We start from the raw sequence: 22,781 nt of genomic DNA, 5'->3' as shown, positions 1-22,781 counted from the left end.
GGTTTGGAGCTGGTGGATTGATGAGATTTAATTAATTCTAATGATTTCTGAGGCTGGTTACATATGTTAGGACTAATTCAGCTGGTGGTGATGCTGGCCTATGTCCTGATGACAATGCAGGTGTGCAAGTGGAGCTGGTCTCGAGGTCTGCAACAAGTTTTATTTCTATTTCTGCTTCTGATGATGCCTCAGACTTTCACCAATACTTCTTTGTGCAGCTGGCAGGAAATGGATCGAAATAACTCATATTACCCCCCAGATGAAATTGTCCTGGGCCATTTTTTCTCCCTTAGATATGTTGAACAGCCTTCACTCAACTTTACAGAGAGTCTGGCTTATTCCAGAAACAATTTGTAAGTAGTTTTTAAATGTTGTATTGGGCTCTATGATCAAATTTATGTTACTAAATAGTTTTCACCAATATTTCAGAATTGCTTGCATCACTGAATCTAGTAGTAGGCAGAGCTTGGAAAAGTTACTTTTTTGAACTACAGCTCCCATCAGCCTAATCCAGTGGCCATGTTGCCTAGGGCTGATGGGAGTTGTAGTTCAAAAAAGTAACTTTTCCAAGCTCTGGTAGTGGGACAACTGAGGAATGCCCTGAATTAATGAAAGGCAGAACCAGAAGTTTACATCCCTTTGGCTAGATGGCAAATCCTCTGCCAACTTATTCTGTCATTTTATGACTATTGATCATTCTTAAAAACTATTTCCCCACCTTCTTTTGTGTTCCTTTAAAGAGACAAAACTCAGCCATCATCTCTTTGATAATTATTTTCTCCTGCTTTTTGGCCTTGTTCTTTTGTTTCAAAATCTCATTTCAGACCACTTCTTAAAAACTTCCAGTATGTCCTAGCCTTTGTTTTTGCTGTTCATGAGATCAATGAGAATGCTGTACTCTTACCAAACACTACACTGGGATCCAGGATCTATGACAACATTTTCAGTGCAAGCAAAACCTACTGGAACATTCTGGACATCCTCTTCACAGGCCAGAGGAATCCTCCCAATTACAACTGTGACAGGGAAAAGAAGCCATTAGCCATTATTGGTGGGCTCACCTCCCAGAATTCCATCCAGATGGCAAATATTCTAAATGTGTTCAAAGTTCCACAAGTATGTTGATAGCAAGACAGATAGATAGGAAGACAGACAGACAGGTGCAACCACTGAGTGGAGTCTGCCTTCCTCTAAGGTGTATATTCCTATATGTTTCCTCCTTAGCAATTGTGGCTTGGTTCCATAGATACTCTGGAGGGAAAGTGTGGACAATTGTTTCCAACTCCTCCTCTCTGATTGGCTTAGAACTCCTGAAACTTTACTGATGGTCAGGGGACCACCCTGAATGGGATGGACTGTGGCCTGAGGGAGAAGGATGGATTGTCAAAAATTAACTAGAAATAGCTTTCATAATTAAAGCATCACAAAACTTTGAGTGTAATTAGATCATTTTTAAAAAAAAAATTAAATCATTAATATCCTGCACTTCCTCCATAAGGAAATGACAGCAGTGAACACTAAAAAACAGTAAAATATAAAGGAGCGATAAACAGTGCAACCAAAATCTCTAGGATTGCTCAAAAGCCTGATTAACAAGAGACATCTAAACTGCCCTTCTAACATTCATGTTATTTGTTGGAAGATCAGTATTTAATCTTCATCAATATTTAGGGGAAATATTTTTATTGTACAGCAGAAAAGGAAGTTTTCAACTAAAAAATAATATTTCTCCTATTAGCTTGGCTATGGATTCTTTGACCCAAGGCCGAGTGACAAAGCACAATTTCCTTTCTTCTATCAGATGGTGCCAAATGAAAATTCTCAGTATATTGGAACTGTTCACCTGCTTAAGTATTTCAGATGGACGTGGATTGGCCTCCTGGTGCCAGATGATGATTATGGACAAAGTGTTCTGTGGAACTACCTGCCTATGCTCACCCACAATAACATTTGCATTGCATTTATGGAAATGATGCCAACAGTGGTTTTTCCGCTGAAGGATAGAGATGATTTTTCTTACAAACTAGCCCGGATATATACTACTGTCCTTTTCACCAAAGCCAATGTGATTCTTCTCTATGGAAATAGTCACTTTTTCAAGATTTTCCAGAGAGCTCTAGGATATAATGAATTAAATAAAAAGTACCCCACAGAAAAGGTGTGGATCAGAACAGCACAGTGGGACTTGAATACTATGGATATTAAGAAAACAGTCCCACTAACCTTGAATGGCAGCCTGTCCTTCAGACTTCATGCAAGTGTGGTGCCTGGATTTCAAGACTTCCTTCAGACCATAAATCCTCACAGGCACACATTATATTTCCTCCATGAGTTCTGGCAGCTTGTATTCAATTGTTCATTCCCCAGTCATTCTCTCTACAGCACAGACTTAGAATACTGCACTGGGGAGGAAAAGCTGGAAAGCCTCCCTGGATTGTGGTTTGAAATGGGAATGTCTGGCCAGAGCTATAATATCTATAACGCGGTTTATGCTGTTGCCCATGCTCTGCATGCCATGTATTCATCGAGATCCAAGCAGAAAGTATTGGTAGATGGAGGTACCTGGAGTCTTATGAATGTTCAGCCATGGCAGGTAGAATCTTCCCTTAGTATGGAGATGGGAATCTGTGGGCCTCTGGATGATTGTGGATACCAGTTACCAACATCCCCAACCAGCATGGCAATAGCAAGGGTTTTGAGAACTAGAGTCCAACAATGTCTGGAGCCCACAAGTTTCCCATCCCTGCCTGCGTCACAACTTAGGTGAAACAAAACATTATTTTATAAGTGCTGTGCAACTAAGAGAAACAAAACAGACCTTGCCCACAGGCTTACACAGTACTGCACACACACACAAAAAAGGAGTTGATCCAAGAAAACAAACAAATTCTTACACAGAGTTATTTATTAACAATTTTTTATGCTGATTATGTGGAATGGCTGTTAACAGAGATAGTTCTGGAACAAGAAGAATATTAGTCTCATCCAAGCCAAAGGTTGGGCCTTGCTCTCTTATTCTTCTTTCCCACTGTGTATACAGAATATGAACCAACTAGTTTAAGCAGGGTTTTAAACATAATTTTCTGTAAATTTGTTATCAAATAAATTGAAAGCAATAATTCCCACCTAGAAGAAAGCTGGAGATAATCCAGTCACTGACCCGAATGCTTAAATTATCTGGGCCATTCTAGTCTACTGAATACTGAAGTCCAAATAAAAGTTTAGAAAGTGTCAGATAAAATTGTCATGTGTGAATGGTTCTGTTGGCTTGTGGTTTGCTCGTTGGCCATCTCTGATTCAATACGGAATCATTTTCATATAGTTATGTTTTTAGTAGAACTATGGGAACATATTTAAAAGGAGGTGTAATTTGCCTACAGGTCTATTGGTACTCATCCCTAAACTTCGCTAGTATCCCTAATCATGCATACAAAATTGAACCACATGTTAAGTCAGTTGAAGTTTGGACCTTATATTGTCTTTTTTTCTTTTTTCTTTAGCAACGGTCCTTTGAAGAACATCAGTATTCCAAAATTAGAAGTCAGGGAGGGATATCATAATTGTGTGTGTCATATGGTAATCCAGGCTGGATTACTATAATGCATTCTATGTGGGACTGCCCTTGAGGTTGGTCCAGAAGCTGCAGTTAGTGCAAAATGCGGAGGAATGTTTTATTGTAATATGTTTTAAAGTCTTTTGTTTTTAAAGATGTTTTAGAGTGCTTTTAGTGTTTTTGCTTGCTGCCCTGGGCTCCTTCTTGGAGGAAGGGTGGGATATAAATTTATCAACAACAACAACTATTATCATTTCCCCCAGCTGGTATCAGATTTTCCCCTGATTTTACACATATATGAACTTGAAGTGGACCATATTTCTTTTTTGGAGCTATGGAAGATGGCAATAGTTTAGTTATATCTATCATTTATTCAGAAGCAGCAGCACATATTTCTGCGTACCCTTCAGTAGGAAATTTTATTTATTCATTATTTACTTATTTAATTTGTATCCTGCCCTTCCTCCCAGCAGGAGCCCAGGGCGGCAAACAAAGCATCAAAACACTTTAAAACATCATAAAAACAGATCTTAAAATACATTAAAACAAAACAGCATTAAAACCATTTTAAAAAACAACCTTAAAAAGGGTTAAAACATTATTCAAAAACATATTAAACAATTCTGACACAGATGCAGACTGGGATAGGTATATATGATACAGTATATCGTGACACAAAGCTGACTCAGAAAAGTTTAGAGAGATAATATCCCTATACTTTTGGTCCTCCACCTGTACAATTTCTGTCAGTAAAGGGAGGAGATGGAGAATGCACTCATTGACCCCACCCACTCCATTATATTCATATATTTGGTTTGAAGATCTACAGAATGCCTGCTTTATTTCTCTTTGGTTGCACAGGATTCTAAATTGTATGGGGGGATCCTATACAAGTAGAGCAGGCTCCTTGCTTGAGAGTTTCAGCCACAACATATGGAGAATAGCAAGGTGCATCTGTTGGGGATGCAATGAAGGGGCCAGGGATAATGAATGGAACCCCAAATCCCCTTTTATGTGATGGAGAATACATCTGGTGGAACACCTGAAGAGTGTTCCACTATTTGCCATTTCTGTTAATTTGTTACAATTTACACTTTTGGATCCAATCAGGGCTCATGCACAACATGCCAAATTCTGGTCTATGCATCAGCCTTCACTGGATCCTTCAGTCCTGGTTCTGTTTGCACAGTAGCAACCCAATGGAACAGGGAGGGAAACACAATCAGTGACTACAAACACAAGTAAAACTGAAATGAACATTACCAGTTTATTAATGTACAAAGCTGAATGGGACTGACAGAGAATAAAACAAAGACAATTCTTTGACATTACAGCAACTAAAAGTAACTTGGAAAATATCTTAAAGCAATGTGATACAGTATATATTTGCATAAGCTAATTAATTAAAATGATAAAAAGATAAATTATATATTTGCCTCCTAACCCAGCCCCACTACTTGTGTATTTTAGCTCTACGTTTCCTAGAATATTAGATTAAAGAAAGACATAGATCCTATGAGTGGGTAGGCATGAAGCCTGCAGCTTGGGCAAGGCATGCAAAAGCAGGGCAGAACAGAAAGTAGCAAGAAAAGAAGAAAAAGTAATGCAAAGGCCCTCTCCCAGAAGAAATTCTAACTCACCAAGCTCTGAATACATCTTTTATACTGACCAGCAAACTGGTTCAGGAAGCTGAAATTATCTAATACAGTTACATTAATTTTAATAATTATGGGTTTGCCCCCATAATATGTAGTCCATGCACAGACTATGAATCAACATAATCCATCTGTGAGGCGAACAAAGAGTAGCAACTGAGATTCCTGCATGAGTGATTTTCCAAGTCCTTTTGCATAGTGTTCTCGTGGTACACACTTAGATATTGTTGTGTCTATCAGGCAGCTCTGTGCCAGCATCAGAAGCCTTTTCAATACGGCAGCAGAAGGTGACAATGCTTTGCAGACATCCACGCATTTTTCCAACCAAAAATGACACACAGAGCACAAAAGTGTCATCCGTCTTGGTTCATCGTGGCTTCAGTGTGGCTCTAGTCTGTGCATCCACTTTTAACCTGCCTGCCATAATTAGACCATAGACAGGCCTAATACTGACCAGATTAACAATTTCCACTATTCACATGACTTGTGTAATTGTTTTTCCTCTTCAATCTAGCTTCACTCCTTTCTGAACCACACCCAATTTAACAATAATGCAGGGGAAGAAATATTTTTTCATAATAATAGGGAGTTGGGAGCTCATTATGATATCATAAACTGGGTCACATATCCAAATCAATCCTTCAATAGAATCCAGGTTGGAAAGATGGACACCCGAGTTCCTGAAGGCAAAGAGTTCAGCATTAATGAGTATGTCATAGTGTGGAATCCCAGCTTCAAGCAAGTAAGTAGGGTGATATCTTTATTGAACTGTAAAATTCTATCCATATCTATTGGAATCCATACAACTGATTTAATAGGTCAGATCTTTTATTGTCCATTATTTCTTGCAGCAAATACACTACTGATTATACCTAGCTAGGAACGAGCAAGATATAGTAGCATGGATTACTTGCACTTTTCATGTGGAAATGAGGACAGCAGCATAAGAACATAAGAAACTGCCTTAGGCTGAATCAGACCATTGGTTCACCCAGCTCAGTATTATCTACACTGACTGGCAATGGCTTTCCAAGTTTCAGGCAGGAGTCTCTCCCAGACTTACCTGGGTACCAGGGATTGAACCTTGGACCTTCTGCAAGCAAGGCAGATGCTCTACCACTGAGCTACAGCCCTTCCCCAAGCAAGTTAAACTATGGAATTTGCTCCCACAAGATGCAGTAATGGCCACCAGCTTGGACGGCTTTAAAAGAAGATTAGACAAATTCATGGAGGACAGGGCTATCAGTGGCTACTAGCCATGATGGCTGTGCTCTGCCACCCTAGCCAGAGGCAGCATGCTTCTGAAAACCAGTTGCCGGAAGCCTCAGGAGGGGAGAGTGTTCTTGCACTCGGGTCCTATTTGCGGGCTTCCCCCAGGCACCTGGTTGGCCACTGTGTGATCAGGATGCTGGACTAGATGGGCCACTGGCCTGATCCAGCAGGTTCTTCTTATGTTCTTATGTAACTCAGCAGAGCATCCTGATGAGTCCAAAAAGGGTGAACATTACAGAAATAAAACATTGGAACAAATAATATTACACTAATCGACAATAATATTAATATTCGCAGACATGCTCAGTTTCATAATTTCCAGAATCTGTATTTTGCCCTTTTCTCACAAGAAGCTCTCTCTTACTCTCTTTTTGTTTATTTTGTATTATTTTCAAAAACAAAACAATAAACAAGACGCAGTACATCACTCTGAACAGAGCATGAATATAGATTCGAAAGAGATTATGTTGTTCATGTATCTACGAAACTGAGGCCCAGCTCAGAGTATTAGGAGACACATTGAACCAAAACAAATAGGAGGCTGAAGGCAGTCTTAATTCTCCCCGCCCCATAACAAATGAGAAAAAGGTGAACCATATAGCTATAAATTTATCAATATTGAGCTCCCCTTACACTTGTCTACATTCTTGGGTTAACTTCTCATCTAAAGCCAATTGCCATATTCTGGCATATCAGTTCTTTAAAAGAAAAATGTTCTGCCCCCTTCCAATTCTTGGTGATTTCATGGCACACGGCAACAAGAAATGTGACCATTAAGTGCCTATGGCCACTAGAGATGTCACATTTGTCTCCAAAAATGGAGCAAAGCACCAATGCTGGGTGCAGGACAGTTTTTCTGTCAAAGGCTTGACTCACTACCATACACACCCCACACCAAAACTGGTGCACCTTTCCACAGGTTATAGCAAATATATATTACAGGCCTTTCATGCTCTGACGTTTTGCTGTCTGCAAAATTCCTCATTCTGGCTCAGTGGGAATCCCAAAAAAGAGGAAATGACGGGGATCATTGCTGTGAATACTCAGTTTGAGCAAGTCATTTGTCCGTAGTTGATTATTGTGCAGTATCATGTCATATTATGTATTTTAATTGTATTTTATGTATTTTAATTTATTTCAATGTTGTTGTGATTTTAATGTTTACAATTTTATTATGTACATGTTTGATTTTATTTTTGTAAGCCGCTCTGAGTGCCCTATTATAGGGTAGAAGGGCAGGATAGAAATATTTTAAATAAATAAAATAAAATAAATATTAAGCAGAAAAAACATACATTTCAATCATAAATGCCATTCTTTTGGATATTGGTAGACACCGCCTCTTTCCACTTGTGCTGTAAGCTGCCAACCTGGATACCACAAGATTCTTCATCAGGGGGAACAAGTTTGCTGTTACAGTTGTGCTCTGTGTCCTGAAAGGATGATATCAGTCCACATGGGTAAGGAAAATACAGCAGAGGGAAATACTAAGGGGACCTTGATAGAACAAGATAATTTTAAGCTCTTCTAAAAATGAGAATTATAGATCATTAAAGAACAAAAGCCAAATATAGTTGGCTTAAAACTGGATCTGTTCTTCTACTACTACTGCTATTGTTTATCTTAAATACATTAGGGTTGATTCCTTTTATTTCCATTCTTCAGGGGAGAATAGCAATTGTTTATGTAGCCAAAACAGCACCACATACATACAAGAGGTATAAACAGACTCAGAGTTAGTCTAGGGATTGCAGTGCTACAAAAACATCCCTGGGGGAAACCCAGGAGAAAGCCCCAGGTGAGAACTGATCACTGGTGGCCTCAGAATGCTGACATGTGAGGAGGGGAAAACCAGAAAACCAGTTGAAGGAATGGAATAGAATGGAATAGCTGGAATACTGGGCAGGGCACACTCTGTTCTGCAACTTTTTGTTGCAGGTCCCATTTGTTCCCTTGTATTCTGCTTCTTCTGTCTTCCAGTTTGAAATGGAGAATGAGTAGGAATGTTTACCCTTCAGCCTGGTTGGCTTTTTCACCTACTCTACACTGCTCCTGTGTCGTAGTGAGATAATTGGAAGGAGTGGCACCTAGGATAAATAGCTTTGACAGTTATGTGGAGTATTACGTCAGTGATTCTATCTTTGAAGAGCAACTTAAGACACCTTTATGGTGAAAGGGTTGTCCTAGACCAGCCTTTCCCAACTAGTGGGCCACCAGATGTTGTTGGACCACAATTCCCATCTTTCCTGACCATTGACAATGCTGGCTGAGGCTGATGGGAGTTGTGGTCCAGCAACATCTGGTGGCCCACTAGTTGGGAAAGGCTGTCCTAGACTTATCCGAATGATCTGTGGAACCCTGAGGCAGGGAAAGAGCCATCTGAGGCTCTCCAGAGCACTCACCCAAAGTCTTGGAAGTTGGATGGGGGACAGTGAATCAAGAGGACCTACCGCTACTGAGATGTGGCCAGCTGAGCAGACGTGGGGGATACACTACTTACACTTGAACAGACATAGGCTTTTCCATAAACACATGGGCAAGGAGAAAGTACCAAAGCTATCCCAGCCTCAAGAGATATTGCATAGGTGTCTGGGTTCCTCCTGCTTCAGATCTGTGTTGAAAGTTACATAAAAATGTGGCCTAGTTCACCCAACATCATTTTTCAATTCTGTATTTTGGGTTGTGTGTTCTTTTCAGATGCCAATCATTGCCAGGAGTGCCCAGAAGACCAGCATCCAAACAAAAAACAGGATCAGTGCACCCCTAAAGTTATAACTTACCTATCCTATGAAGAACCGTTGGGAATCATTTTCACGTCCTCCACACTTTTCTTGTCTCTGATTACACTTGTGGTGATTTGGAGCTTTATTCAGCACCGCAACACTCCCATTGTCAAAGCCAACAACTGGACCATCACATGTATCATGCTTCCTTCTCTACTGCTTTTTCCCCTCTGCTCCTTCTTATTCATTGGACAGCCTAGGAAGGTGACCTGCCTTCTGCGGCAATCCATTTTTGACGTGATCTTCTCCATCACTGTTTCTTGTGTGTTGGCTAAAACCATCACTGTGGTTCTGGCCTTCACGGTCATTAAGCCAGGAAGCAGGATGAAGAAATGGGTAGGGAATAGGTTGGCAATATTAATTATCATTCTCTGTTCTCTTATTCAAATCATATGTTCTGTATGGCTGGCAACCTCTCCTCCTTCCTTAAATTTTGACACGCGCACCCAGTTGAGTCAGATCATAGCACATTGCAAAAAGCAGACAGGCATGTTGGCATTCACTGCATTGAGCTATAAGGGACTTCTGGCCCTCATCAGCCTCGTTGTGGCCTTCTTCGCCAGAAAGTTGCCTGATAGTTTCAATGAAGCCAAGCAGATCACCTTCAGCATGTTACTGTTCTGCAGTCTTTGGTTGTCCTTTATCCCAACATACTTCAGCACTGAGGGGAAAAACTTGATGGTTGTGTTGGTCTTCTCCATCTTGGCCTCTAGTGCTGGATTGTTGGGCTTCATCTTTCTCCCCAAATTGTACATTATTATACTACAGCCTCAGCTGAATACCAGAGAACAGCTACTAAGGAAAAGGAAGTGTAGCATTTAAAGTATCAGAAGGTCTTCAGTGTTTGACTTATTTTTTATTGTGTATGAGTGTGGTGTAAGCCTTCCATTCATTCTGTTCCCAAGTCAGTGGGAAGGATGCAACGGTGCCCTTATTTACAGTGTTTGCATACTGCTATAAGGAATCAGCTGCAGCTGGTGCTATCATCCATGTGCTGGACTGATTGTCTCAGCTAGTTGTAAACATAATCAGGCTAGAAGTTTCATTGTGTGGTAGTAGAAGCAGGCTGACATATAAAGGGGGAGGCAGGATGAAGCAGGGAAGACCAGCCACAGCAAACTCACCTTAGCTACCATTGACACATCATCTGAGATATTACAGGAACCTGTATGGGCACCAGCAGGGATTTTCCATTTGAGTAAAACAATCCAGTGGTAAGCCAGAAGAAACAACATCCAGAAAAGGAAAGGTAGAACAGCAGGTGACAATAGGCATAAGCTATAGCAGTTAAAGGGTGTATAGGGAGGAAAGCCCAGAGATGCATTCACACTGTACATTTATTCCACTATTATTCCACTTTAAACAGTCATGACTTCCCCCAAAGAATCCAGGGAAGTGTAGTTTGTGAAGGGTGCTGAGAGTTGTTAGGAGACTCCTAATCTCCTCACAGAGCTACAAATTCTCAGAGTCCCCTGGGAAGAGGGATTGACTGTTAAACCACTCAGGGAATTGTAGCTCTCTGAGGAAAATAGGAGACTCCTAACAACTCTCAGCACTCTTCACAAACCACACTTCCCAGGATTCTTTGGGGGAAGCCATGAGTATTTAAAGTGGAATAATAGTGTAATAAATGTCTGTTGTGAATGTGGCCCCAATGTGATGCCATGGTCAGAGTATTGGTTTATGAGCTGGGAGGCCAGCGTTCAAATCCCCACTCTGCAATTAAGCTCACTGAGTGACCTTGGACCAACCACTGTCTCTCAGCCTAACCTTCCTCACAGGGTTCTTGTAAGGATAAAATGGGGAGGGGGACATCAGTTAATTAGTTAATGAAGTCCTGGCACTCCAAATGAAAGAGTAAGGAACACAGCAAATCTCTGAAGACAATATGTTGGATAGGGGCTTTGAGTTTACTCCAAGGCACTGGTTGCTCTTCCTTATTTGGACACATCAGGATGGAATTATTATAGCTGGTTTTCTAAAACAGTTCACAGTAATAAACTCAGATTATTGTCCAACAAGCATGTTTGATGTAGTGTATCCAATCATCAAAGGATTGTTATTCTGTGGTATGCTGGGATCTGTACTCAAAATTCCAGGTGATGGGATTTTTTAAAAAAAGAACCTGGTTTGATGTCCATCTGTCTTTTGTTGTTATGTGCCTTCAAGTTGATTACGACTTATGGCGATCCTATGAATCAGTGACCTCCAAGAGCATCTGTCATGAACCATGTAAGTTCAGGTCTGTGGCTTCCTTTATGGAATCAAGCCATCTGTTATTTGGCCTTCCTCTTTTTCTACTCCCTTCTGTTTTTCCCAGCATTATTGTCTTTTCTAGTGAATTAGGTCTTCTCATTATGTGTCCAAAGTATGATAATCTCAGTTTCATCATTTTAGCTTCCAGTGACAGTTCTGGTTTAATTTGTTCTAACACCCAATTATTGGTCTTTTTCGCAGTCCATGGTATGCACAAAGCTCTCCTCCAACACCACATTTCAAATGTAATGTAAATGTACTGCAGTCAAGTTGATTCCAACTTATGGCGACCCTATGAATAGGGTTTTCATGGTAAATGGTATTCAGAGGTGGTTACCATTGCCTTCCTCTGAGGCTGAGAGGCAGTGACTGGCCCAAGGTCACCCAGTGAGCTTGATGGCTATATGGAGATTCAAACCCTGGTCTCCCAGGTCATAGTCCAACACCTTAACCACTACACCACACTGATTTTTCTCTTATCCGCTTTTTTCACTGTCCAACTTTCACATCCATACATAGAAATCGGGAATACTATGGTCTGAATGTTCCTGACTTTGGTGTTCAGTGATACATCTTTGCATTTGAGGACCTTTTCTAGTTCTCTCATAGTTGCCCTCCCCAGTCCTAGCCTTCTTCTGATTTCTTGACTATTGTCTTATTTCTCTTTAATTGTTCCCATGTCAAATAGAAATACTTGGGCCACACAGTGAAATTATGTAACTTCTACAATTTATATCTGTGTGTGTCAGACCACAGCTAAAATGTTTCCTGCAGGGCACTGAAGAGCTCTGGATTTTTATTCTATTTATTGTTAAAGTGTAGCAAAAGAGGATTTTTTAAAAAAAGTTAAAAGCTTCATTGAATATTTTTTAAAATATATATATATCCTACATTGCTCTGTTTAAACAACAACAATAACAACAATTCCTCAGAGGTTTTCAGAACTCCACAGGCAACATTCTTTATAGGCCTTGAAATGTGAAGTTACCCGATGCCTAATGATTTTTTAAAATTAAAAATGTATACAAGAAAACACAACACTCAGCTAATGTCGATGTTATTTTAAGGTAAGAAAAACCAAGAGACAACTTCTCCTGCCCCCCCCAAATGAAACAAATATGGATTCTTGAGTTTTAGTTGGCTTAATAAAGGTAATGCATTATCATCATCACCACCGCCGCCACTTGCCCTTTAGCAGTAGATCCCAGGGTCGGTTAGAGAAATTAAATTAAAACACAATTACAACACATTATATTCACATGAATAGGATGGGTCCTAAAAACATACACCTCAACTACCAAAAGAGGTGCCTCTTTAGCATTCACCAAAACCTGTACAGTGAAGTTGCCAGACACACCTCTATTGGGAGAGAATTCTGCAATTTAGGGGCTGCTCAGAGAATGCAGTATCCTGGGCCACCCCAAAAAAAACTTCTGACGGTGCTGGAACTACCAAGAAAGCCACCTCTGCTGATTTTAACACCAGAGAGAGGCAATAGGGAAGGAGACAGTCTCTCAGATATTTGGGGCCTAAGTCATTTAAGGCTTTAAACAATAATGTAAGCACCTTAAATTGGGCCTGGAAACAAACTGGTAACCATTGCAACTGTTTTCGAACAGGGCTTATTTGAATTCTAAAAGGAACCCAGCAAGTAATCTGGCTGCAGCACTTTGGATCAGTTTAAGTTTCTGAATTGTTTTAAAGATACAGAAGACCTCTTGGAAGCCGGGCCTGGCAACCAAGAGGTCTTCTGTATCTTTGAAAGCTGTGCAGGCAGGGGGAAGGGAGAATTCCACTTTGTGGTTTTTCCCATTACAGAGTTCCAAGAACACCTGCACTTGGCTGACTTTCTCTTCTCCCAAAGATACAGGATCAGTCTCAGGCCTTGAACCTGGCAACCCTACTAGTGCATGGTGTGACAGATGTTCATAGCAACAAAACACCAATAATTATGGGGTGAAACTACTACAACAGATACAGAATAAAGCAAAAGCAGCCAGTTATTTGTAATGTTGCTCTTTAACACACATTTAAGGAATGAGCAAAGCTTTCCATGTATATTGTTTGGATGGTCAGTTGTCTGTATTCATCCTAACTCATGTATGTATGACACATTAGTAAGTTAAATGAACATTTAGGGAAAGATAGGGTATTTCCTCATTCTATCCTGCCCCTTTTCACACTGTGGTCTCTTCAGGTCTCCAAGCAGTTAATGATTCAGGACATGAGGCCCATTAGTCGGTGTGGTAAAATCACAGAATAGTTACTTTAAAGGGAGCAGACATTGGAAAAAGGAGTTGTCACTAGGGTTGCCGGGTTCCTGGCCTGATCCTGATCCTGTATCTTTAGGAGAAGAGAAAGTCAGCCAAGTGCAGGTGTTCCTGCAACACTGTAATGAGAAAAACTACAAGGTGGAATTCTCCCTTCCCCCTGCCCAACTTTTAAAGACCCCACTTTACGGCGCTTCACTTTACGGCGCTTCGCTAATGCGGCGGTCTCAATTAGACGCAATTAGACTAAAGCCCCACTCATACGGCGCTTGCTCCACTTTTACGGCGGTTTTCGGGCATCGCACAACATTCTATTCAATGAGTTCCACTTTTCAGTGGTTTTTGCTTTACGGCGGGGGTCCGGAACGTAACCTGCCGTATGAGTGGGGCCCTACTGTACAGCAGATCTCTTGGAGGCCAGACCTGGCAACCAAGAGGTCTTCTGTATCTTTAAAAGTTGTGCAGGGGGAAGGGAGAATTCCACCTTGTGGTTTTTCCTATTACAGTGTTTCAAGAAAACCTGCACTTGGTTGAATTGTCTCTTCTCCTAAAGACACAGGATCAGTCTCAGGCCATGAACCTGACAACCCTAGTTGTCACACAAATATGTTTTCTTTGGCTGGATGTAACTTAGATGTTTGGGAAAACTGGTCATCTGCATTATAATTATCAAAATGATGATGATTTTGCTCAGCATCTTGTGGAAGCCCCACAGTGACTAAACAGAGGCAACACACAAACAGCCAAATCCAAGTGATGTGATACTTTTTTTCTGTGAAGACTCATAGCAAAATATTGTTATGTCTCCTAGTCCTGATACTTTGAGCTCTTGTAGGTCATGCCTTAAATGAAAATCCCCAGGCTGTAAACCAGTGCACTGATGACACTGACTTAATTCTTATGGGTTCTATAGATGCTTACCTATGGTTTACATTAAGACTAATGCAGGTGGTGGTGCCATTGACCTGTGTGCTGATGACAGTACAGGTGTGTAGATGGAGCTGGTCTCGAGGTCTGCAAACAGTTTTGTTTCTCTTTCTGCTTTTGGTACTGCCTCAGACTTTCAGCAAGACTTCAAACTACTCTTTCTGTGCCTGGCAACAAACGGATCAAAATTACTCATGTAACCCCCCAGAGAAAATTATTTTGGGCCAGCTTTTATCCTTGAGATATGTTGAACAGCCTTTACTCAGCATTCCAGAGACTCCACCTTCCTCTGGAAATACTTTGTAAGTAATTCTTAATTTATCAGAACAGGTTATATTGGGCTGTGTAATCACATATATGACACACTAGAGTCAACTCTTACTAATATTTCAGAAATGCCTGCATCACTGATCTCTTCTCAACAGTGGAGAAATTGGTGCAGGTCCTGTGTTAATGCACAGCAGGACTTGGAGATGACATCACTCTGGTAAGGTGGTAAATTCTCTGTCGTGTTTTGTGAATGCGGATTGTTCTGAAGAACTTTTCTTCAGCTTCTTGTGTGTGGCTTTCTGTTATTTCAAATCCTCCTTCAAAGAGACAAAACACCATTATCTCTTGTGCTGGTAATCATTTCCTGCTTTTTGGCCTTGTTTGTTTGTTTCAAAATCTCATTTCAGTCCACTTCTTAAGAGCTTCCAGCATGCCCTAGCCTTTGTTTTTGCCATTCATGAGATCAACAAGAATGCTATACTTTTACCAAACACTACACTAGGATTCAGGATCTATAACAATGTTTCCAGGGCAAGCAAAACCTACTGGAACATTTTGGACATTCTCTTCCCAGGACAGTGGAATTCCCCCAATTACAACTGTGACAGGGAGAAGCCATTAGCCGTCATTGGTGGGCTCACTTCCCAACATTCCATCCAGATGGCCAATATCCTCAATGTGTTCAAAGTTCCACAGGTATGTTGATGAAAAAAAAAAAGAGGCACGTAGGAGGAAAGGGAGGAAGGGCTGCTTTATAGGGAGTCAGAACCTTAGATCATCTAGCTCAGTATTCTGTACACTGGAAGTGGCTCTCCAGGATTTCAGGCAAGAGCTTTTCTAAACTGTACCTGGAGACACCAGGGACTGAACGAGGGACCTTCTGCAAGCGCAGCAGATGCTGTAGCACTGAGCTATGGGCCTTCCCCAAGAGATATGCAACCTATGTTCACAACTGTTTCCCCCTCAAACAATGTGACTTGGATCCAGAGATATACCAGGCTGACAGAGTGGATAGAATTTAACTTTCCCTCTCCCACCTCCCTGACAGTCCCTGTGACAGGCTCCTGACCTGAGGGTCATGGGATCCTTCTGAATGGTGAGGGGAACTGCAGCACATGGGGGTGAAGGAGAAGGGTATATTGATGAAAATTAGCAGATGCAGGAGAGTCACAAGCCTGTTGTGCTAAAATGACCAGATTTCATACGTTAGGCTTCAGTCATGTCTATTTAGAAGTAAGCTCCATTGGGTTCAATGGGACTAACCCCTAGATAAGTGTGTATTGGATTGCAGCCTTAGTACTTGTATTTTGCCAGGCTAAAACTGAGAGTCAAATCACTTTCGCTTCTCATCCATTATCTGTCTGGGCTTCATTACGCCTTTTAGAATGCATCACCACAGTGCTCCAAATCACCAGGAATTTGTTTCCTGTCCTGTTTTTTTTTAATGTCACATCTCAATAGAAAACACTGAGCATATATTTCAGTAATCCACAATAATTGTTGTTGGATACATATCTTAATCTTGATCAATATTCAGTGAAAGTGGCCTGTTTTACTTGTAGAAAAGTCTGTTTCACAGTTCTCTCTGTATTCCTTCTGTTAGCTTGGTTATGCATTCTTTGACCCAAGGCTCAGTGACAAAACACAATTCCCTTTCTTCTTTCCAATGGAGCCAAATGAAAATTGTCAGTATTTTGGAATTGTTCGCCTGCTTAAGCATTTCAAATGGACGTGGATTGGTCTCCTGGTTTCCGAGGATTATGATGGAGAAAGTGTTCTGTCGAACCATCTGCCTATGCTCACCCACAATAATATTTGTATTGCATTTCTGGAAATGATGCCAACTGTGATTTTTCCATTGAAGAATAATTATAACTTTTTAAACAAACTAGCCCAGATATATACTACTCTCCTTTCCACTGAAGCCAATGTGATTCTTGTCTACGGCAATAATCACTTTCTTAACGTTTTCCAGAGGACTTTAAGATATAATGAATTAAATAAAAAGTACCCCACAGAAAAGGTTTGGATCAGAACAGCACAGTGGGACATTGAAACTATGGATATTGGTAAAACAGTCCCCCTGAAAACCTTAAATGGTACCCTGTCCTTCACACTTCACACAAATGTGGTGCCTGGATTTCAAGACTTCCTTCAGACAATAAATCCTTACAGTCACATACTTCATTCCCTACATGACTTCTGGCAGCTTGTATTCAAGTGCTCATTCCCCAATCATTATCTTCACACTACAGAAATAGAAAACTGCTATGGGAATGAAAAGCTGGAAAGTCTCCCTGGATTGTGGTTTGAAATGGGAATGTCTGGCCAGAGCTATAATATCTATAATGCAGTCTATGCCGTTGCCCATGCTCTGCATGCCATGTATTCATCAAGATCCAAGCAGAAAGTTTTGGTAGATGGAGGTACCTGGAGTCTCATGAATGTTCAGCCATGGCAGGTAGAATCTTCCCTTAGTATGGAGATGGGAATCTGTGGGCCTCTGGATGTTGCTGGATGCCAGTTACCAACATCCCAAGCCAGCATCATAAAAGTTAGAGATGGTGGATGCAGGAGCCAAACAAAATCTGGAGTGTTACAGATTCCTCATCCTTTCCTTTATTCACAGCCTGTTGTGAATCAAAACAGCAATATTTTGTAGGAGCTGTATAACTCATAAAACACAGCCCCTGCCTATGGGCTTACCAGATAACAGATGCAAGATAAATGAAAAGGAGTTGAGTAGAGAGAACAAGCAAAAATATTATGTAGATTTATTTATTTTAAAAAGTATGATAACCATGATGTACGGCTGCTAACAGAGGCAGTTTTGCAATCGGGAGGATGTTAGTCTCATCCAAGCCAAGGAATGGGTTTTGCTGTCTTATTTCTCTTACATATACAAAGTGTGATCCAACAAGTTGCAATAGCTTTTTTTTTTAATTTTCCATACATTTTTGGCATAAAACAAAGTTAGATCAAGAAATCCTACTTAGAAGAAAGCTGAGGATAATCCAGTCAGTGACCTGAATATCTAAATTATCTGGGCCATTCTAGTCTATAAATAGTGGAGCCCAAAGAAAAGTTTAGGGAGTGTCAGTTAAAATTGTCTTGTGTGAGGGGTCCTAGTGGCTTGTGTGTTGCTAGTTGGCCATCTCTGATTCAATAAGGAAGTACTTTAGTGAAACTATGAGAAAAGTTTGATGGGTGGTGCATTAATAGGAATGATCCATACAGCATTAAATCATGTGTTTAATATCACTTGTAGTTTGGCCCTTATAGTGTGCTATTTGGTGAGAATTCTTTAGCAGGCATTAATGTTCCAAAATATGGAATGGGAGAAGAGCATGATAATAATCATTTTTGGTATCAGGTTCTCTCTCCTCTGTCTCTCTGTCTCTCTCCTCATTTTCCCCATATATGAACCTGAAGTAGACCGTGTGTGCTCTTTGGAGGAGTTGTAGAAGATCCACATGATTTACTTATAACCATCCTGTATTCATCAAACAGAAGCACATATTTCTATGGTGCATTTTAATAGTAGGTATCATGTGTCACAAGGGTAGCTCAGCAAATTTTGGAGGAATTGTATTATTAATCATTTTCCCCACCATTCGTATGACTTAATTGCTTCTTTTCAATCTAGCTTCACTCATTTCTGAACAACATCCGATTTAACAATAGTGCAGGGGAAGAAATATTTTTTCATAATATGGAGTTGGCATCTCATTACGATATCATAAATTGGGTTACATATCCAAATCAATCCTTCCGTAGAATCCAGGTTGGAAAGATAGACATGCAAACTCCTGAAGGCAAAGTTTTCACCATAAATGAGGATGCTATATTGTGGAATCCCAGCTTCAACCAGGTGAGAATGCTAACTGGTTTATTGAACTCTAGCCTCTGAATTCACGTTCCAGATGAGGTATTTTATTGCCCATTATTGCATCATTTATACCACTGAGTACGCCTAACTGAGACATAGCTAGGATGGATGATTTGAATTCAGAGCACTCTACAAGTAGAAATGAGAACAGAGAAGCAATATTTATTCCTGCTGTTGTTAGATAGTCTGAAACATCTGCACGGACTAGTTCTAGTGTATAGACTCCAGTTAAAGAGTGAGTCATCACAGCCACTCATGATTCCATAGTGGCCCTGACAAAACAGGTGTGAACATCACAGGAGTAAGACACACTGGTATAAATAATGCTACATTTGTGTCAGTGCTGTTCATAAGCTCCTGTGAATATAGCCATATATTCACAAACTGATGTAGAAATTTGGAGAAATAAACTTAAGACTGAAAAAATGATAAACCATGATAAACCATAACAGACAGATTCATCCATCCCTAATGGTACGGCAGCCTTCCTCAACCTTGTGCTCTTCAGATGTGTATACTGCTACAACTCACCAGTATGGTGCAATGGTGTGAGTGTTCGACTGGAATCTGGGAGACCAGAGTTCAAATCCCCACTCAACCATAAAGCTCACTGGGTAATCTTGGGCCAGTCACTGTCTCTCAGCCTAACCTACTTCACAGGGTTATTGTGGGAATAAAATCAGGAAGTGGAAAACCAAGTTTGTATGCCACCTTGAGCTCCTTGGAAGAAATGTGGGCTATAAATGTAGTAGTAGTAGTAGAAGAAGTACTACTACTACTACTACTACTACTACTACTACTATTACTACTACTACTACTACTACTACTACTACTACTGAAATTTCTGACCATTGGTCGTCGTACCTGGGACTGATGTGAATTACAATCCAAAACATCTGGAGAGCACCAGGTTGGGGAAAGTTGTAATAAAGCTTCCTCCCCTGACATTTTTTTAGTCTCTGAGCTTCCCTGAAAATCCCTTTGATATTGTGCCTCAGGGGATTGCCCAAATTTCACCTGTAGTTTCTCAGAAGTGGTAAAAGAGGGAAAGATAGGGTTCATTGACGTGAATACACAATCTAAGCATGGGATTTGTCCTTAGTTGATTATTGTGCTTCATTGCATATTTAGCATATGTCCATCATAAGTGCCTTTCCTTTTGAATATTGGTAGACAATGCCTCATTCCACTTGCACCGAGAGCTGCCATCCTGGATACCGCAAGATTCTTCTTCAGGGGAAACAAGTTTGCTGCTATAGTTGTGCTCTGTGCCCTGAAATGATGATATCAGTTCAAATAGGTAAGTAAAAGATAGTAGAGGGAAATGCTAAGGAGATTTGGGGGGAAAACCTCTTATTGTTGAGATTTTCTACATAATTCCATCATTTCAAATCTTCAGGGAGAATGCCACTGTTTATGTAACCAAAATAGAATCACACATGCACAAGAGGGAGATATCACCGGTTTGGAAGAATCCAAGGTTTTGTTTTGTTTTTTAATGTTGACTGATGGGGGAAGAAGGAAATGGAAAATCTGGAGGAATGGGAATGGGAAGGGAAAGGTGAGGGTAGAATCATAAATAGTCCTCTTTGCAATATTTTGTTGTATTTCACATTTGTTTTATTCTATACAAATTTCTTCCATGCCTTTAGTTAATCTATACAAGATTTCAGTGTTCATGCAGTTATCTTATACTGTATATTTCAGAACTGGTGTATGTTCACTGCACTCATGTGCACTGATTAAATTATTCTGAAAATCAGAAATTGATCTGATTGTTCTGATACATCAAGATTAATTTTTGTGCTATGGTGTAATCATTCTGCATATGGGTTGATGTGCATCAGGTAGCTGTTAGTGGTGGTGTACAGATACAAGCTACAAATGTGCCATGGAAAGAGATCAATTCATCAAATACAGAAGCAAGGGGGATGTTAATGCATTGGTGAAATGGAAATGGACTGCCTTCAAGTCAATTCCAACTTATGACGACTCTATGAATAGGGTTTTCATAGTAAGCAGTATTCAGAGGGGGGTTACCATTGCCTTCCTCTGAGGCTGAGAGGCAGTGACTGGCCCAAGGTCATCCAGTGAGCTTCATGGCTGTGTGGGGATTTGAACCCTGGTCTCCAAGGTCCAACACCTTAACCACTACACCACACTGGCTCTCTGATTCATTGGTACTACACTTGAAATCTAATATGAAGCCACAGAATCTATGAAGACATTAAAGACGGGTGGGGGAAGTTTTGTAAGTGTCTCATAAATATGAGTGGATTTATTAATGGTGATGCTCCACTGGGGGTAAGCAATCACAAACACTTTTAATGTGTGCAGCCTTTAAATTGTCCTCTTCCCAGAAGAATATATCTCCTTCCCGTTCCAAAAAAGCATCCAGCCTCACGGGTCAACTGTCATCCTGGAACAGTGTATGATCAGTGTGAGAATGTATAAGATAACACCTTTAGCAGGTCTGATACAGCTATTGATCTTTTGTCTGCAACTCCTTTTCAATGAATCATGTAGGTCTGCATATCCTTATAAGTTATATGAAATCATTGGACATATATGGTCTCAAACAATTGTCCAAAAAATAAATGAAAAAAAAATTATTCAGGATATATTCCTGTAAATATTCATCAACAGCAGCAATCGTTTGTTCTGTAAGCTTCATGTCTTTAGTGGTCTCTGCAATGAAGACAGTTGGACCCCATCTACTGTATATAAGAAGAACCTTTGCATATTTTTCAAATACTGAGATTTGTGTCTTCTTTTCAGATGCTGATCACTGTGAGAAATGTCCGGAAGATCAGTATCCAAACAAAAATCGGGATCAGTGCATCCCAAAGGTTATAACCTATCTGTCCTATGAAGAGCCTTTGGGAATCATTGTCACATCAGCTGCTCTTTTCTTGTCTCTGATTACACTTGTGGTGATGTGGAGCTTTATCCAGCACCGCAACACTCCCATTGTCAAAGCCAACAATTGGAGCATCACCTGTACCCTGCTTACTTCACTGTTGTTTTGCTTTCTGAGCTCCTTTCTATACATTGGCTGTCCTAGTAAGGTGATCTGTGTTCTGCAGCAAGTTGTGTTTAGCATTGTCTTCTCCCTTGCTGTTACTTGTATTTGGAGCAAAACCATCACTGTGATTGTGGCATTCATCTCTAGCAAACCAGGAAACAGGATGAGAAAAATGGTAGGGAAAAGACTGGCAGTATCAGTCATCATTCTCTGTACTCTCATCCAAACTGGCTTCTGTGTCTTGAAGCAGGCAATCTCTCCCCTCTCTGTAGAGTTTGACAAACACTCCCAGATAGGTCAGATCTTTGCATATTGCAAAGCCAAATCAAACGTAATGATGTATTATCTGCTGGGCTACTTTGGGGCTCTGGCCATCATCAGCTTCACTGTGGCTTTCTTTGCCAGGAATTTGCCTGATAGTTACAATGAAGCCAAGCAGATCACACTAAGCATGCTGATGATTTGCAGTCTTTGGTTGTCCTTTCTCTCAACTTCCCTGGGCACCAGGGTGAAAAGCACTTTGGCTGTGTTTGTCTTCTACATTTTGGCCTCAAGTGCTGGATTGTTGAGCTTCATCTTTCTCCCCAAATTGTACATTATTCTACTACGGCCTCAGCTCAACACCAGAGAGCAACTAGTAAGGAAAAAGAAGAGTGCTATTTAACTCTTCAGAAGGTTTAAAATTATTTTCCTACTGGGTATAACAGAAGTGTAAGACTTCTATCCATTCTGTTATCAAGTCAATGGGAAGTACAGTAAGATGTACTTATTTGCTGTATTTGTATACCACTTTTTATTGAAAATAATAATAATAATAATAAATCAGGTTATAAAACAGAAGACACTCTGTGAAGTGTAGAGATTAGAGTGTTGGAGTAGGA

The 22,781-nt window shown here is 40.5% G+C and overlaps 1 protein-coding gene across 1 annotated transcript; it reads left to right on the top strand.

Annotated features, from left to right (window-relative positions):
• Positions 1-228: 228 nt before the first annotated feature.
• LOC133367471 (vomeronasal type-2 receptor 26-like) lies at positions 229-22,564 on the top strand. The gene is made up of 7 exons (XM_061591574.1): positions 229-353; positions 825-1,116; positions 1,739-2,558; positions 15,561-15,682; positions 18,633-18,857; positions 20,049-20,175; positions 21,654-22,564. The coding sequence occupies exons 1-7, from the start codon at positions 229-231 to the stop codon at positions 22,562-22,564; spliced, it is 2,622 nt and encodes an 873-aa protein (XP_061447558.1).
• The last annotated feature ends 217 nt before the right edge of the window (positions 22,565-22,781 follow it).

The sequence above is a fragment of the Rhineura floridana genome, chromosome 11, assembly GCF_030035675.1.
Source record: "Rhineura floridana isolate rRhiFlo1 chromosome 11, rRhiFlo1.hap2, whole genome shotgun sequence".
NCBI lineage: Eukaryota > Metazoa > Chordata > Lepidosauria > Squamata > Rhineuridae > Rhineura > Rhineura floridana.
This window is presented reverse-complemented; position numbering and strand designations above follow the sequence as displayed.